Source organism: Panthera onca, chromosome E1 (genome assembly GCF_046562875.1).
Source record: "Panthera onca isolate mPanOnc1 chromosome E1, mPanOnc1 haplotype 2, whole genome shotgun sequence".
Classification (NCBI taxonomy): Eukaryota; Metazoa; Chordata; class Mammalia; order Carnivora; family Felidae; genus Panthera; species Panthera onca.
The window spans coordinates 46,241,180-46,258,558 of record NC_138352.1 but is presented as its reverse complement, the minus strand read 5'-3'; the positions used below and the strand labels follow the sequence as shown (position 1 = coordinate 46,258,558).

Here is a 17,379-nt window from a genome sequence, read left to right as displayed (position 1 = left end):
GGTGGCTCTCTCCACCACGGGCAGAGAGGACTTTTTCTAATGCAAAGGATTATAGCGTCAGGGAGACTAGTGGGTAACTTGTCCTGCTCGCTGTTGCAGAAGAGGGTTAAATTTCTGGGGATGCTGATTGGTTCCTGGGGCGAGTAGAAGCCAAGACTAAGGGTCTCGGGACTAGAGAGTTCCCCCAGATGCATACACGCGCACAGGCACGCCCGCGTGCACACTCGGACACAGAAACTTTGATAATCGATGGGAATTTGAGGACCTCCGTTTAGTCCCACTGAGAGCCCAGGCACAACATGCAGCCACATCCCCGTGCAGCCCTCCTCAGTAGGTAGAAGGGAAACAGAGGGAAGAATGTGTGATTCTAGAGTCCTCTGCCTGGCTCCAGTGTCCCTCTTCAGAATGCAAATCATCGAGCAGTGCACAGTACATTTAGCAGTGAGGCCATCAGGATTCCCAAAGTCAATCACTCCTATTTCTCCCAGTGTGCCCCTAGCGGGAGAGGTCACCGTGCAGAGCCCTGTCGTCCCCTGCCAGCACCCCCCCCCCCACCCCCCCACCAAGCCATGCCCTCCTCTCCTGAAGCCAAGCCATTGGTGAGCAGCTAACCGAGTGTTACACATCTTCCCACTGGCCTTTTCACGTCTGGAAGGTTTTGATTAAACCAGTTTCCTTTTAGCGTTTGCTGAAGAGTGGGATCCATCACTGTATCTGAGCTGTTCCTGGAGAGGATGTTTTAGTAACTTCGGGCACTTTGGCGCAGTGTCTGGGGCCTGGGATTTCTCATCCTTCTAAAAAAAAAAGTATTTTAAAGACTTTTTTTGGACCGTGCAGATTTATAGCTGGGTGTCTGCCCCAGTGTTTAGGGCTCTGGCTTGATAGGTTTACTGCTGTTGAGCAGCAGTAGAGGGTGTAAGAGGGGACCTTTTCACTCAACCGGTTACTGGGGAATGAACATTCTGTTGACTTCTGTTATTTGGAATGAAGACATGTTACTCGTTTAATTATCTGGGTCCATGTGAACACTTAGAATATAAATAGGGCCTGCTCTGTACCCACCTGGCTCTAAACAACGTGTAAATGGGACCATAGGGTTCATTTTATGGAATGCTTCTCCAGAGTTTCTTCAAGTTCAGAACACCATGAGTGCATGTTTGTGGGTCAGATTAGTGTTTTTTATAGATATTTAATTACTTGGCTGGGTGGAAAAAAAAAAAAAGAATGAAAAATCTGAAGTGAAACTATTGGGAGTCCCTGCCCATCCGAAATCACGTAGAGATGCAGGAAAACGGTTTTGAAATTACAGTGGAAGAGAACGGGGGCACCAAGAGTGGATTTATCAAAGATCTTTGTGCAAGGTGTCTTTCTGCCGCACATCTATTCTGAGCTTGAAGGATGAATTTAGTAATTGACTTTGGATTCAGTTACGGTGACCACTTATCTAGCATCTGCCTGGTGTCCTGCTAGACACTTTGGCATATGTTATTTAATTTAGTCCTAATAGGAACCTCGCGTGGTAGGCTAATTATTATATCTCCATTTTATAGTGGATTAAATCACACGTTGTATTGGAACGTGGGCTCCCACACCTAGCACTTCATGTATCTGTTGAGTGCACACATTAGGAAAGGTAGATGGCAAAAGCTGGCGGTCAGTGAGTGTAGGGAGAGATGTCCATCTGGAGAGGGACTGAGAGTGTCACGGGGAGGTGACCTGCTCCACCGGAGGGAGCAGAATAAGGTGTCCGGCCGTTAACGAGAGGTTCTTGGAGTTGGTACTGGGTGCGGGTGGGATCTTCATAGAACGTCTCGTGTGCCTTATCTTCTCTCGTCTCCCGTTCATCTGAAGAGAGCCGAAAAGCGATAAATCACAGCTTTGAACGCACATGCAACCACCGCCTGGCTCTCACAGCCAACAGGAAGTGCGTGGCATTGCTAGGACAATGTCTTCTTAAAATAGTGCAGCATGTCCACTACAAGGACGTTCCAGATGGGGCTCGGTCAACGGGCTGTGGTGGCACACGTCCCTTCCGGAAGCCTCTAAGCCAAAGTGTGAGCTCCTTGAAGTCTGAGAGTCTCCTTTCGTGGCCATCGTGCTTCCTGATTGATGGGAGTTTGGGGTTAGGTGGGCCTGGTGGTCAAGGACTTCACAGTGCAGAGCGTGGGGCCGAGACCTCTGGGGGGCGCTCCTCAGCACACAGCCTGCCACTAACCACTCGGCCACGGCACTCTTATTTCTTTGTTTATTTATTTATTACATTTATTTTGGGGATGGCACAGGTAGGGGAGAGGCAGAGAGAGGGGGACAGAGGCTCTGAAGTGGGCTCTGCTCTGACAGGCTGACGGCAGCGAGCCCGATGTGGAGCTCGAACTCACGAGCTGCTACATCGTGACCTGGGCCGAAGTCAGGTGCTCAACCCGCTCTGAGCCACCCAGGTGCTCCGGCCAGGGCACTCTTGTAGGAAACCATTTGGTTGGTACATTCCCTCGGCCAGTGTGTCTCTGCCTTGGGGACAGTGGCAATCCTGGCAGCCGTGGCCCCCGTATTTAGGCACTCTCCATGGAATTGTAATAAACATACATGCCACTGTGAATTTTTAAAAACCATTCTGAGCTTTGTCTTGTTCACTTATTTTGGGTTTTCAGTCATGCTTTTATTCACTTTTGAATATTTATTTGAGATAGAGAAAAAAGGCACGTGGAGGAGAGGCAGAAGGAGAGAGAGAGAGAGAGAGGGAGAGAATCCCAAGCAGGCTCCCTGCTTAGCATGGAGTCTGGAGCGGGGCTTGATCGCATGACCCTGGGATCATGACCTGAGCCGAAATCAGGAGTTGGACGCTCAGCTGACTAAGCCACCTAGGTGCCCCTTCAGTCATGCTTTTTTTTTTTTTTTTAAATTTTTTTTTTTTTTAACATTTATTTATTTTTGAGACAGAGAGAGAGAGAGAGAGCATGAACAGGGGAGGGTCAGAGAAAGAGGGAGACACAGAATCTGAAACAGGCTCCAGGCCCTGAGCTGTCAGCACAGAGCCCGACGCGGGGCTCGAACCCACGGACCTCGAGATCATGACCTGAGCCGAAGTCGGCCACTTAACCGACTGAGCCACCCAGGCGCCCCTGTCATGCTTTTAGTTGAATGGTCTCATCAAACATTTTTCCCTCAGCTTTATCGAGGTGTCCCTGACAAAAGTGTGCAAACATTATGATTTGTTACACATGTGCATTGTGATAGAATTTCTCCCATCAGGTTAAGACGTTGGGCTTTTATCATACGCAGCCAAATTGGTGAGACCCTGTACCCACTGAGGTTGAACATTTTTTTATTGAACATTTAAATAAAAAATGTTTTATGTCACATTAAAACACACACACACACACACACATACAGTGTAAGCTCTGTGTTCAGAATAACATTTATTTTCTTGTCTCACTTTTGGCGCTTACCTATATCTGGCTCCTTCTCTGAACCGTTTGTATTCTGAAGTTTTTCCCTTTGCATTGGAACTGGTGGAATTCTGAAACATGACCACATTCGTTTGTTTTCGCGTCCACCATTTTGGTGTGGGCCTGGCCGTGGACTTGGCATCGTGGAGGGTACCGAGAAGAATCGGGAATTCCCAGTCTGGGGGAAAAAGTAACAAAGCCAGGATTATCAATGATTTCTGCTCTAGGTGGGAAGAAGTGGGTGCTGGGACTGGCGGGAGAGATAGGGACAGCTTCTGGATGTGGCGACTATATAGATAGCTTGCATTTTGGAGAAGGTCGTTGGGTCTTGCGGGATGGTGACAATTTGCCATGGGAGACTTAGGCATGGGGAAGCATTCCAGGGAGAAGGATTGGTGTGGACAAAGGGTTGGATACCTGGGGATTGGCTGGCCTTGACTGAGTGTAGGGTGAATCAGGGTGGATAATGGCGGAATCGAGAGGGGAAAGGAGAATGAGGCCCAATGGCCCAATGAGGCCACTTGGAGAGTGACCCTTGAGTGGGAGGTCAGCCTCCGTCTTGTTGGCGCACACAAACCAGCACCTGGGACGGCTCCACGTAGACAGCCCGCCCGTACGTTTGAATGACGTGTCAGTTTCTTCTTGACAAAGTTTACGGCACTTTCTGGGCCACAGGTTTTTACGCACGTAATTCTGTTCACATGTCTCAGGTTCGAAATAGCTTTGAACGTGCCGCTTTTCTCTTTGTGCTGGAAATCAGAATGAAGCTTCGTGTCATGGCCGAAGAGGTAGCAAAGTCCACTCTGTGTCTGTGTGCAACTCAAGCTCGTAGATTGTGGGCTGAAGGCCTGAGAAATCCAGAGTGGCTGTCTCCAGCATTCTGAGATGTCTGCAGGGCCCGCTCCGCGCGGCTCAAATTTATCTAGAATTGCCTTCCTAGAGAAACGTGGAAAGCGGCTTGTTTCAGCATCTTGGCGAGCGTTGCTTCAGATAACCTGGTTAACCCATGCCCTCTTCGTGTCGTTTCTTGCAGATGGTCACAAGAACAAAGAAAATATTCGTAGGCGGATTATCTGCGAACACGGTGGTGGAGGATGTAAAACAGTACTTTGAGCAGTTTGGCAAGGTAAGTGGTGCGTGGGGCTGGCTGCCGTGCCCTCCCCCCCCCCCCCCTTTTGCCGCAGCTGCGTCCTCGAGAACCTTGTCCTTGAACTTGGTTGTCAAGATTTAAGTGAAATCTGTCAGGAGCTGCCATGGAGGAGTCCGGCTTGTGGTCGGCACGGTGCCCTGCATGCCTGCAGGAGCAGACAGACAGAGCAGCCTTTCAGTGGGGTTCTGCTGCCATTTGGTGACCACGTGGGGCCTGGGCTGGGAGCTGGTGGTGGCAGCGGCTGGGGAGGGATGTGGGGCCGTGACTCACAGGACAGGAGCTCCCACGGAAGCTGCTAGAGGCCTGTGAGTCGATGCTGGGCTTCCTTCTGTGCCTTTCTGGAAGATGCATTAAGAGAGGAAGCTCCCGCGGGCCTTTGGTGGCTGAACCTTCCCCTGTCAGATGCCCACGGAGACTCGGGAAAGATGCTTGGGACTGTACCTGTCAGAATGTATGTGAGACAGAAGTAAAATTATCCCCTGGGCCCTGCTGCTGGAACAGGCTGGGAGCAACACACAATCCTCCCAGTCAGTCAGGAAACGGAGGGTGAGAGTGTGCGGGTTATACAGAGTCAGACAGACAGACAGACGGGACATGTAACCATGGGTGATGTGCTTAATTCAGCCTCTTTTTGGTTGGCGGGAGAGCTGGGGCTTTGGAAAGTAACGTTGTTCCAGGGCTCCAGCATGGCAGCCTGTGGGGAGACTGGCCCTGCTGGCTTTGAGTGACACCCGTCCTCTGGCTGCTGTGTCCCAGGAGGCTGGCAGTGGCTGGGCCGGCCGTGGCTGGGCCGGCCCTCTGCTTCCCTCATCTTTGAGCAGTCGTGGATGTTGTCCTGGGAGCCCGGGTGTGGGGTGGTCTGCACAGGCCTGTGTCCCCAGAGGACTGCGTCCCGAGAAGACACTGTGCGCCTGTCCTAAGCGTTGTCACTCAGTTCCCCCTGTGCGGCTGTTGTGCTTGCCCTAGGTGGTAGAAGGCACTGCTGACTGCCGACTGGTCCGAAGGTTCTGTGCTTTTATTTATTTGTCCAAGGCGATGGGCCACTGTGACCCTGTCCCCAGGCGTGTCCTGTTGTGAGCTCTCGTCTCGGAGGAGTGCCGTGACTGCTATTTAGCCTCCAAAAGGAGATTTTCCTGTCTTTGGTAATAGTCAATTTCTGCACGGATGGGAGACACGCAACAAAGAGAAAGCAGCCTCCTCCGGGCCGGCCTTGCATTCAGAATGGCACTTAACTGCCCTTCCAGGTCGGTTGTGAAAGACGCCGTCCCCGTGGCCCTGCCTCGCCTTGCCCGTTGGGGGCTGATTCATTCTGGCCAGTTTCAGAGAATAGCTGAGTGTGGTGGTGACCGTGTACTTTCTCTTCAAGACATATTTAAAGCGCCGGGGGGGGGGGGGGGGCGGAATTTGTGCCTCGCCCAGCCCCACCCTGCCTCTGGAGAGAGGTTGGAAGTAATTAAATGAGACAGGTCCAGCTTGGGTAATGGAAGGCTCGGGAGAGTGAGCCCCTTCGCTCCAGTTCTGCCGCTACAACCAGGCCCGGGGTGGGGGGTGGGGGTGGGGGGCGGGTAGTGTTTGCAGACGTGTTTGCAGGCGGGGTTTCTTGCTTGAGCCATAACCTGCGATGGAATCTCGTGGGCCTGTTGGTGGGTGTCAGGGAAGCCGGTGCTGCCCAGATGGGCTGTGAGAGTTTCCCAAACAGGCCGGTGCCTGCAACACCTCTCCGCACGTTCCCGCCTCCGGCTTCTCCCTCGCTTCCCCCTTTCTCTTCTGACTCTGTGCCTTTTTTCATTAACACTTACCGGTTGGGACCAGTTTGCCAGCAGTGGGAAGCTCTGTGAGCTTTGGCCGGGCCCAGGGCAGCGACCATCCCTGCCCTGAGAACGGTTGTCCGTTGTCACGGAGGCGTTCATAGACCGTCTTCCCTGGCGTGGCCCGCACTGGGTCTGGAGCTGCTCAGTTCATTTTAGCAGTAACATTTGTAGAGTCCAACAGGCTGTGTAAACTTATCAGGTGTGTCATTAAAGGACTAAGGAGACTTTTGAATGTCTCAGAACCGTAACGTTGTCTGTGCTCCTATTTTAGTAGCTTCTTTCATGCACGTGCTCTGTGTATTATCTGGGTCTGTCTTCAGAGGGGTTTATTCCTCCTCTTGCTGGTGGCCGGTGTTATGTTTGTGGCCCCTTGGGCAGGGCCCACCCACCACCTCTCAGGATTCCGGTGTAATTCACTTGAATCCAGACTGATCCAAAGAGAAGAGACCCCGCCACTGGGCCTTAAGGCGCTAAGTAAATCCAGCGGCAAAGTGACAAAGCGACTCTACCCTTAGGTAGTTTATGTTCTGGGTGAAGAAAACAGAACACACACACACGCCTGTGTGAAGTAAACTCACACACTTGTGCACATTCCCGGCCGTAAAGGGGTTTGGGGCTCTTTTTAGTTGGTTAACTGCGAGGTGTGGTGTTAGTGATCCCGTACTAAGTGTTGGGTGCTGAGTCAGGCCGTTGACTTATATTATCTCGTTGAATTCTTCTCTGGGAGGCTACCGTGGTCACCCTTGAAAGGTAGTGTGGGACGCAGACTTCTCCTCCAGGCCTGTCCGATAGCAGAACCTGAACTTTGGGTCCTGTTCCAACCTCGGATCAATCCGCAGGATGGACTTGGGGTGGGGAGGATGCAAAAGAAAGGAAAAGACCATGACCCCCTGTGGTCCCGGGACAGTGCTGGCAACTGGACATTCGTCGCCTGCTTTTACCAGCGTGGTGGATTTTGGTGTCGTACTGTCCTTTGACGAAGGTGAACAATAAGGGTCAGGGAGGTCGGGTCTCAATAAAGGTCGCCCAGGTAAGGCAGGATAGCAGCCAGAAGAAAAAAAAAAAAATCCCAAACACCCTACTTCCTCTTCTTCCATGTCCAGAACTTTCCATCCTCCCAGGCCTCCGTTCAGGATTTGCCACCCACGTTTTAGGTTTCCCTCACTGTCATTCCTCACTCCTGTCACCCTTCCCATCGTGCCTGAGGTGGCAGCTGCTTCAACTGTTTATTTCAGGTGGCAATCAAGATGGGTGAGACTGCTATCATGGGGCTGAGCTCAGGGAGTTTAAATATGTCATTACTGTAAGTAGAGTGGGTGCAGAACACCACACCGGGAGCTTTAAATAACTCAAATTGGAGGTTTGTAAACCCTTTTGCGCTTTTCTCCCACCCTCCTCCCAGAAATTTACCCCCACCCCCCTGGTTAGGGATGTCATTACTTGTTTATATTTAAGATGAGATTATGAAGGGTGGCCATTGGCATAAGGATTCTGCTACCTTGGATGGCCATCCTCGCCCCCTGGGTAGCTGTTCTGATGCGGTCATTAGAGAAAGGTAAGCTAGCCAAAGTGCTCATGGTGGGCCTGACTGTGCAGTGACCCCACTGTGACACCTTAACAGACCATTTCTCTCCTGGCCTCAGTTTCTTCTCAAAGGGAAGGAATTGGAAAACTTGGGAAGGGTCAGATAGTAGATATTTTTGGCTTTTGCAGAGCATAGGGTCTCTGTTACAAACATTTACTTCTGCTCTTGTGTGGAGAAAGCAGCCATAGCCAATCCATAATTGGATGTGGCTGTGTTCCAATAAAACTTTATTTATAAATACAGGCGGTGGGCCGCATTGGTCTCGTGGGTCATGATTTGCCAACTCCTGAACTAGGTTATTCCTAAGGTTGGTTTCAAGCTTGCAAATTTAATAATCTGGAAAATGTGTTTCAATAAACATACGTAAGAGGGTATGTGGCTGGATAGATAGATAAGGCATCTGTAGACCGTAACTAAAGCAAGAGATTCTCAATAGTACCAAGCGTGATAGAGTAAGTGAAACAGTCGTAACTGTGGTGGAGCTAATTTCTGGACTTCAAGTTGCAGGAACAGTGAAGGGATTCTCTATTTGGAAAAAGCTGCTATTTATAAACCGGAATCTTCATCCTATGAGTAAGATCTAGGGATCCGTAGAGTATTTCCAACTCCTTTTTACATGTGCTTGATCTAAATTAAACGAAGACTCAGAATTTGTGAAGTTCAGATTTTACTACAAGAGCTTCTTTTGCTACCAGTTGATGTTTCTGACTTCAGGGGATGTGTGCTTTGTGCTAAGCTGTTTGATGCCTTCTAAAATTCGATTCTCAAGGCTGTCCAAGCAAGAAAGGTGGAATATCTATCACGCAGATGGCCACACTGGTGTTGAGAAAGGTCAGGGAGTTGTCTGAGATCACACGGTCCATGCTGGGGAGAGCCCAGACAGTCACTTTTGTACAACCTAGCCTCTTCTTTGCTGTTTGTAAGCCCCCCTCTCCTGCTTCACCACGAAGCAGCCTGTACTCGGAGGGAGCGGGTTTTGTCCATTGGTCAAGAATGTTGATGTGCAGCAATTTATTTCACTGCTTCAGGTTTCCTGGTGGACGTTATCTGTGCTCACGATTTCATATGTACAGGCATGATGTACACAGACTATTCCGGAAAGTGGCACATGAATGGTGCTCTCGCTGTGCACGTACAGACCCAGACAGTCGATCGCAGGGTTCCCCGCCATTCTGCCTGCATAGCCGTCCGGAAGAGCCCGGCTTGGTAATTAAAAAGCACTGGGATCAAAGAAGCCTCGAGTGTGCGGGCTTCCTCCTTCTCAACCCTTTCGGCCCCTCCTTCAAGTACCGGTTTCTTAAATTCTCACTTATAGGATTTTGGAGATCAAAAAGAGGCCTTTAAACTTAATGAATTCTCAGCTTCGTCCCGGATGGAGCAGATCTGCACCTTTCAGCTGCTCACCTCGATGATAGGGCTGCTCGGTGCCGGGCTCGCTAGGTAATTCTCACTTTATGTAACTCCTGTGAAAGCCAAGCAGCCCGCATCTGGAGGCTTCCAATTATACTTCACATGGTGAACTGTGTAATTAGTTTGGAAGACTTACGCTCAGTCGTTGGTTTATCCTAATCGGCTTTGGCTTTCCCCACCAACAAAGTGAGCTTATTTTGCTAAGCCGAAGCGACTCTGCACCCTTTGTTCCAGCCTTTTATTGTCTGGTTCCTTTCATTCTGTTTTACTGCCAAAGTTCTGTTTCATTAGGCCTACAAGTCATTTCCAATTCAGTGGGCTGCTACAATCCGGCCTTTATCACTCGGAGGCCCCGGTTCCCATGTCCCTTCTGGGCCAGTGCCCGAGTTTGCGGTTTGACATGAGGGCTTTAACCCCTTCCTGGGCCAGCCCCTTGTTGTGGTGGATGGCCAGGAGAGGCCTTCAAGGAAACGGCGCTGAGACCTAGAGCCCTCCAGGCCCCGTCCGAGGGGAGCCCCGTAGAAGCGAGGTGGAAGGGGGCCTTCGGTGTCCTTTTATTGGATCGGGGTTGTGTGTGGGCCTATAAGAGTGAACAGAGAACAGTGCTTGAAAGCTTTTGGAGAAAAAAAAAAAATTGAAAGCAAGAATGAATTGGCTTTTTAATATGATGAGATCTTTTCGTTTATCCCGCTTGTGTGTGGCATCGTCGGAGAGTGAGCTCTAAGGAAGGGTTTGACACCTATTATTTTCTAGCTCTGGGTTTTACGTGCAGGTGGGATGTTCACGGCCGCTGCTCAGATAGTCCTTTTGATACAGTATGTGTGAGGAGAGTTAAGATCTAGCATAAAAATATTATAAGGCCTTTGAAATTTGAAAGGCAAGAGATTTGTGAGAAAATAAATAAGCAACTTTACCATATTCCTGACGGTGGACTGTGATTCTGAGGTAATGTTTTATCACTTCCAAATGTGTGTTGTGGATAAATGGAGCTCCGTGCGGCGTGCGGTTCTCTCAGACCATGCCTGGAAAACAAAAGTCCCCGTGTGTCCTTTGTGGGCACCAAAGCTCCCAGGAGGCGTTTGTTTTCTGAAGTGGTTTGTCCGGGTGGACTCACTGGAAAGTGGCCGGCACGTCCCAGCCTCGCCTGTCCTCTGCTCGTCCTTGCTCTGGAGAGCCCTGAGGTTGCTCAGGCCTTCTTGAATTATGGCCGTGGAGCGGACCAGGAAGGGCCCCGTTTGCTCTCCCCTCCCTGGCCGGCCGTGCTGAAGGCTACTTTTGTGTTAAATTTTCTTCCTGTAATAACCCAGAACAAGGCCAACACTGTCCTCATGTTTTATTAATTCTCTGTCTGGTTTGTGTCAGTCTCTCCCTTCGGAAGTGTGTCATATGGGGGAGGGGACTTTATTTGTCCTCTGACCCCTGGCAGAGCTGCTGAGTGCAAAAAGTCGAAGTGAGCAAACAGGAGAACCGCCTTCGTCTGCCTGCCTCGGCTTCCTAGGCCAGGTGCCTGCAAGAAAACAGGCAGTAGCCACAAGTAATGTGATCCTTGGGCTGTGCAGGTAAACCCTCCTACCACACAAACAACTTTGTGTTTTCCTGATGAACTTTTTCCTCTGTGGCTAGATTGCTGCTGCAGCCAGTGGCAGGAGTTGAGTTAGAAATCGATTGGGCACTCCAACCTTGCGATCTGACTTCTAAATTCTTTTTTCCTTCCTCCCTCCCTCTGTCCCTCCCTCCCTTCCTTCCTTCCCTCCCTCCTCCTTTCCTCCTTCCCTCCCTCCCTCTCTCTCTTTTTCTCTCTCTTAAAAAGGGGCTCCTGAAATAGTAGGTTTCTAGGAAAACTTCACATTTCCTTTTTAGTGTATAAAATATAGCCAGCCGTTGTTGGGCAAATGCATCAGACAGACATTATTATTGCTGTGTTAACAGTGTTTTAAAATACACAAATAGAAAAACAGGATGCCTTCTGGGTAGCAAGCTGGGAAAACTTTGAGATTATGCTAATCAAATTCCATGGTTCATGTGCGTAGTTAGGTAGAGCAACAAGGCCCGAACTTTCCGGCTTGGCTGTTTAACTGTGCTTCCCCGCTTGGTTCATCCTTACTGAATTTTTCTAGGGGGCCGGAGAAGGGGAAGGCCAGGTGCCAGGGGAGGCCCCAGGCAGGAAGGGGTTAATGAGCCCTGGATGGGGGTGGGGGGCTGTGAAAGGGGAAGGGGTCTCAAGCACCTCCAGCAGCTCACCTTCCCGGAGCCCTCCTGGCAGCCTCTGAAGACGTCACTTACAATGGAGTTGTTAGCATGAGAAAGCAAGCCTTTCTCCCCCTGGACGCACTTCAGTGGGAATGGCAAGTGTCTGAGAAACCGTGGTTCAAGCTTGTGCCAGTGGGTGCAAGGAGTGGTTCTTATGGGAGAGAACGCTCAGTTCATTTAGACTTGGCATAGAAACCGCATTCCATTGTCTGGCGGAGTGAACATTGATATGGAGATTCCTGCCTACCCCCCACCCCGTCAATTGGATACCCCATTACATGGGTCGCGTATGCTTTTCTTTTCTCTTTCTTTCTCTTCTCCTTTTTTCCCCCTTCTTTTGTCCTCTGAGAATTAGTCTCTCTGTAGAACGGCCGGATCTGTCAAGTTACCACCCTCTAAATTTTTACAGCTCTGTATATTCAGACTTGGTGTTTGTGAATTAGCTAAAAGCGGGCTGCCAATCGGCACTTTATTTACATTCGAAGCCATAGGAGTGAGAGCCCCAGAAAAATGTTAATATGCAGAAAGAGGCAGAAGGGTTGAGTTTCTGACTGTTGCTAACCTCACCACTGCCTTTAAAACCAATCATGAGGCACACGGCTGATATTTAATAGCTTTTAGCTGATTATTTTTCTTCTCCTCCTCTTTCTTTTCTATCCAAGTTGACCTGGGTGTACTTGAGCGGAAATGAAGTCATCCAAATGCTGAATTAGAATAATCACAGGCCTCCAAGAATGAAATGGAAGCAGAGATTAAATGGTAGAGGGAAAGCTGGCATTAATAAGCACCGGGAAAACTTTGCATAAAATAAATAGATTTGATAGATTGAATTTGTATATCCTTGTCTCCATTTTTCTCCACTTGGTGTTGTCCTCCTAGAGTGGAGTTCCTGGCAAAGTGGGATTTGTTTCGCCATGAGCCCACATACCTTCTGCAGCCTGGGTGACGGTTCTTTCTTTCTTCTTCGTGGGGCGTTTGTGTGACAGGGAACGTTTCCAGGATGGAAGAATCTGGATGGAGGGGCGGTGACTGGGAAGGGTTGGTGATTACTTGTTGCGAGTGGGGGGGGGTGGGAGGCCCGAGGCAGATGGAAGGCAACACAACACGCTGCAGGCAAACAATGAATATTGTTGACCTATTCCTGGTGGTAGGGAGAAGAGCAGAGCTGGATTAAAGTAGGGTGACCAACTGTCCTCATTTGCCTAGGACACGAGTTTCCAGGAACCTAGGACATACAGACCAGAATGAGTTGGTCGCACTGAATAAACGGGAGGCGAGAAAAGGGGAGACACTTGTCCTGAAACTCTTAAAGGGGCTGAAGCCTTCTTTGACCACCTGCAGGCAGATTTAAATATTCCTTCCTGTGTGTTCCAGAACGCTTACTTCAGACCCTTTTACAGTCTGCCTTTCTGATTTCACTAGGCCACTGTGGGCAGGAGCCAGCACAGGAGCCAGCACAGGATCTGCAAGTTGTTAAACAAGCTGTTGGCCTGTGGAAGGCAGGACTACCCCCCCCCCCCCCGCCAAACCCACCCCCGACAGACCCGAGGCCTGGGGCAAGCGCTCCTCGCTCCTCGTTGACTTGGAGCGTAGGACCCTTTAGGCTCCTACTTGGGGATTATTTCTCCGTCTCTTGAAAGTAAAAAATTCTGCCCCGTGTAGGGAAAAGTGAGTTCCTTGTAGTTAAAGAGCAAAATAAGGCATTCATTCGATTAAAAAACCCAGCAGAGTGGTTTGTTTACAGGAAGTCAGTTTTCAGGTGGTCTGTAGCAGAAGATGCAATTTGTGCCATCGGATTAGCTGTGAATTAGAGATTTTTGGTTGTTGAGCTTGCTCATGGTCTTTTATTTTATTTATTAAAAAATTTTTTAGGGGTGCCTGAGGGTGGCTCAGTCGGTTGGGCGTCCGACTTCGGCTCAGGTCACGATCTCGCGGTCCGTGAGTTCGAGCCCCGCGTCGGGCTCTGGGCTGATGGCTCAGAGCCTGGAGCCTGCTTCTGATTCTGTGTCTCCGTCTCTCTCTGCCCCTCCTCCGTTCAAGCTCTGTCTCTCTCTGTCTCAAAAATAAATAAACGTTAAAAAAAAAAATTTTTTTTTTAACGTTTATTTATTTTTGAGACAGAGAGAGACATGGTGCAAGTCCGGAAGAGACAGACAGAAAGGGAGACACAGAATCTGAAACAGGCTCCAGGCTCTGAGCTGTTAGCACAGAGCCCGAAACGGGGCTCGAACTGGGGAACAGCAAGATCGTGACCTGAGCTGAAGTTGGACGCTTAACCGACTGAACCACCCAGCCCCCAGCCCCGCCCTCCCCGACTGTCTTTTATAATTGGCAGCGGAGATAAATATCTTCAGACTTGCTTATTGTTTGTAGAGTGTTAGTATTTGGAAAGAAATAAAACGGTTTAGGGGGCTTTTCACTTCAGGAAATCTAAATAAGATTATGGGATGACCAGAGGTGGCCTTCCTGGTCTGCTTCTCAGCTTTCTTAGGGAGGGGTGGAGGGCAGGGTGAGCACCGGCCAGACACCTGCTGGAGGAGTTTGAGAGAGACTTGGCCGATTCGCTGATAGGGAAGAGATTTTTTTTGATTTTTGTCTTTTAAAAAGACCACCCCCATTTCCTTCCTTGATATATGTGTTTTTGTAGCAAAAAAAGGAGGATCTTTTGGTGTCGTAGCTTTTCTTCGTTCCAGCGAAGTTGGCAGCTGTGCTCAGATCCCGAGATTCCTGTTTGTTGACAGCTTTCATGTGTCTTTTGACTTCTATCTGTCCAGACAGCCCCATGAGGTAGGACGATTTCATCGTTTTAAAGTTAAGAAAGGAATGGGGCGCCTGGGTGGCTCAGTCGGTTGGGTGTCCGACTTCGGCTCAGGTCATGATCTCACAGCTCGTGGGTTCGAGCCCCGTGTCGGGCTCTGTGCTGACAGCTTGGAGCCTGGAGCCTGCTTCGGATTCTGTGTCTCCTCTCTCTCTGCCCCTCCCCTGCTCACGCTCCGTGTGTGTGTCTCTCAAAAATAAACAAACATTTAAAAAAAAATTAAACTTAGGAAAGGAAGGTTGGGAGGGTGTAAATGACCTGCTCGGGACACCTCAGCTGGATTGCAGTAGGCCCAGGGTGCAGAGGTCCTGGGTTTGCTGTTCCACCTGGGTTTGCTGTTCCACCTGAGCCACTCACGCTGGGCCGCCTGCCTCAGGCATATGCAGTGCCCACGAGCAGCAGTGTGCAGTGCCGTAGGATTACTGTGGCACACCTTCCAGGAAACTAGGACTTTATGGTTGTTTTGCTTTAAACATATTATATTAGAAGAAATATTATGGCACAGAATGCAAAATTTGCATAATTGTTTTTGAAAACCCGTGAGACTTGGAGACATTTCAGGATAGCTGCTGGCTTCATTAGCCTCTGTCCCCAGTCATTTGGGCTGTCCCCTAATTTACTTGACCATTAGGAATACTTGGGTAGAAACATTGAGAATTACTTCTGTTCAGCATAGGGGTTGGCATACTTTTTCTGTGGAGGGCCGGATAATAACTATTTTCGGTTTTGTGGCCCAGATGGTCTCTCACAGCCATTCAGCTCTGCCACTGTAGCGTGAATGACAGCAGCCATAGACAGTATGAAAACAAATGGCTGTGGCTGTGTTCCAATAAAACTTTATTTACAAAACCACAAGGCTGCTGGGTTTGGCTCTCGGCCATAGTTTGCCGACCCCCTTGTTTAGCTTATTGCCTGGTAATAAGGGCGGGGAATTTTTATACTCAGACTGTCCGATATAAAACTCAACTCACCCATTTATTAGCTCTGTAACCTTGGGCAGGTCATTTAATTTCTTTCTTCCTCAATTTCTTTATCTGTAGAATGGAAATCAGGATGGGACTTACCCTATATGCCTGTCATGATGATTAAATGCACTAATACCTGTATTCTAAGTTCTTAGCATTCTGCCAGAAACAGACCTAAGTGCTTAATAAATGTTAGAAGTAGTAGCTGCTGTAAGGTTTTTTTTGTTTTGTTTTGTTTTGTTTTTTATAGAAAGATGTGTTCTGGGGCACCTGGGTGGCTCAGTCGGTTGAGCGTCTGACTTCAGCTCAGGTCATGATCTTGCGGTTTGTAGGTTTGAGCCCCCCGTCGGGCTCTGTGCTGACAGCTCGGAGCCTGGAGCCTGCTTTGGATTCTGTGTCTCCTTCTATCTCTGCCCCTCCCCTACTTGTGCTCTGTCTCTTTCTATCAAAAATAAATAAATGTAGAAAGATGTGTTCTACTTCTTTTTTAAAGTTTATTTAGTTTTGAGAGAGAGCGAGAGAGAGAGCAAGCAAGTGCACACAAGCTGGGGAGGGGCAGAGAGAGGGAGACAGAGGATCCAAAGCAGGCTGTGAGCTGACAGTGCAGAGCCTGATGTGGGGCTTGAACTCACGAACAGTGAGATCACGACCTCACGTCACGTGCTTAACCGAAGTCGGGTGCTTAACCAACTGAGCCACCTAGGCACCCCTGGCTGCTGTAAATTTTATCCTCCGAGACCCAGATTCAGCCTCTGGAATTGCCTTTCCTGTTCTATCCTGCAGTAGCCCCGACTTGGCGTGCGTGTGCGCGCACACACACATGCACGTGGGCCTGCATGCACACACACACGCGCGTGTGCACTCCACGGGCTCTTCCATCTTTTCTCTGGGTGGGCCTACCACTCAGTTCGTCCCCCCTCCTTATGGGTCACACAGATTGAGGAGTCTTTCCTGGGTCCTCCCAGCCTAAAGGTGGAGATTCAGTGTCTTGTCGTTTTCTACGGCGTGTGCCTCCACTTTGGTCCGGCTACCCTGATGCTTCCAGTTTGTGGAATTGACTTCGAGTTGTTCTGGCCTTGATGGAAAACACGTTGAACTGATTTGGGCCAAAAGAGAGTTCTTCTGGTTGGACCCTGCTGATGAACTCTTTAAACTTGTTTGAAGAATTAAACTCATGGTGGGGGTAGGAGATACTGTCTGGAAATTGTCCCAATGTCATTTGGCTGATGTTTGTTGAGAATATATTTATATATATTGATTCGCTAATCTGTTTATTGAGTTTATTTAGCCTCTTGAGAGAGCTTTTCACATCCTCATTTAAGTTTTCTTTCCTTTTCCTTTACATGTGATTCTAATAAGCTTGGTTTTCTGGTTTTGAATTTATCGCAATTATTAAAGGGTAGGAAGATGTTAATAAACTCAGTGTAAAGAGGAGGGGGAAAAAAACCCTATAAAAACAAACAAGACTTCGATCTTTAAAAGTACCACGTTGTGGGACCATTTAGTGCATGGAAATAGCCATCCTTTCTCATTAGGTCCAGAAGGCATCTTGTCTGGAGCCTCGTGCATCATTCACTGTTCATTGATTCATTCACCGGATCTTGATTGTCTTCCGAATTGCAGGCACTGAGCTAGGAGCCAAGGGCGCATCGGTGAACGAAACAGACAAGATTCCCTGCTCACGTGTCACTGAAGTTTTAGGATGGGGTCAGGGAGGACCAGCCAAGAGCAAACAAGTAAATAATAAAAATAATGACAGATTGTCTCTTAAGGAAAACAAACCAACAACTGAGCGAACCCATAATGGGAATCTTGGTTTATCAAGACAAGAGTCAAACACGTGTACCCTCTTTGCCCCGAGTAGACGGTCCATTGCACCAGGGTAGAGCTGGATCTGTTGACTCGCCGTGTAGCCCCAGGACTGGCCTGGTGCCTGGGGGGTAG

At 49.3% G+C, this 17,379-nt stretch overlaps 1 protein-coding gene across 8 annotated transcripts in view; it reads left to right on the top strand.

The window, feature by feature from the left end:
• The window catches only part of MSI2 (musashi RNA binding protein 2), a 390,574-nt gene that overhangs the window by 128,993 nt on the left and 244,202 nt on the right, over window positions 1-17,379 (top strand). For all 8 annotated transcript variants that reach the window (XM_078437348.2, XM_078437347.2, XM_078437349.2 and 5 more), the window contains exon 6: window positions 4,480-4,572. In XM_078437348.2, the coding sequence (XP_078293474.1) occupies window positions 4,480-4,572 (93 nt within the window). The remainder of the gene's footprint in view (window positions 1-4,479; window positions 4,573-17,379) is intronic.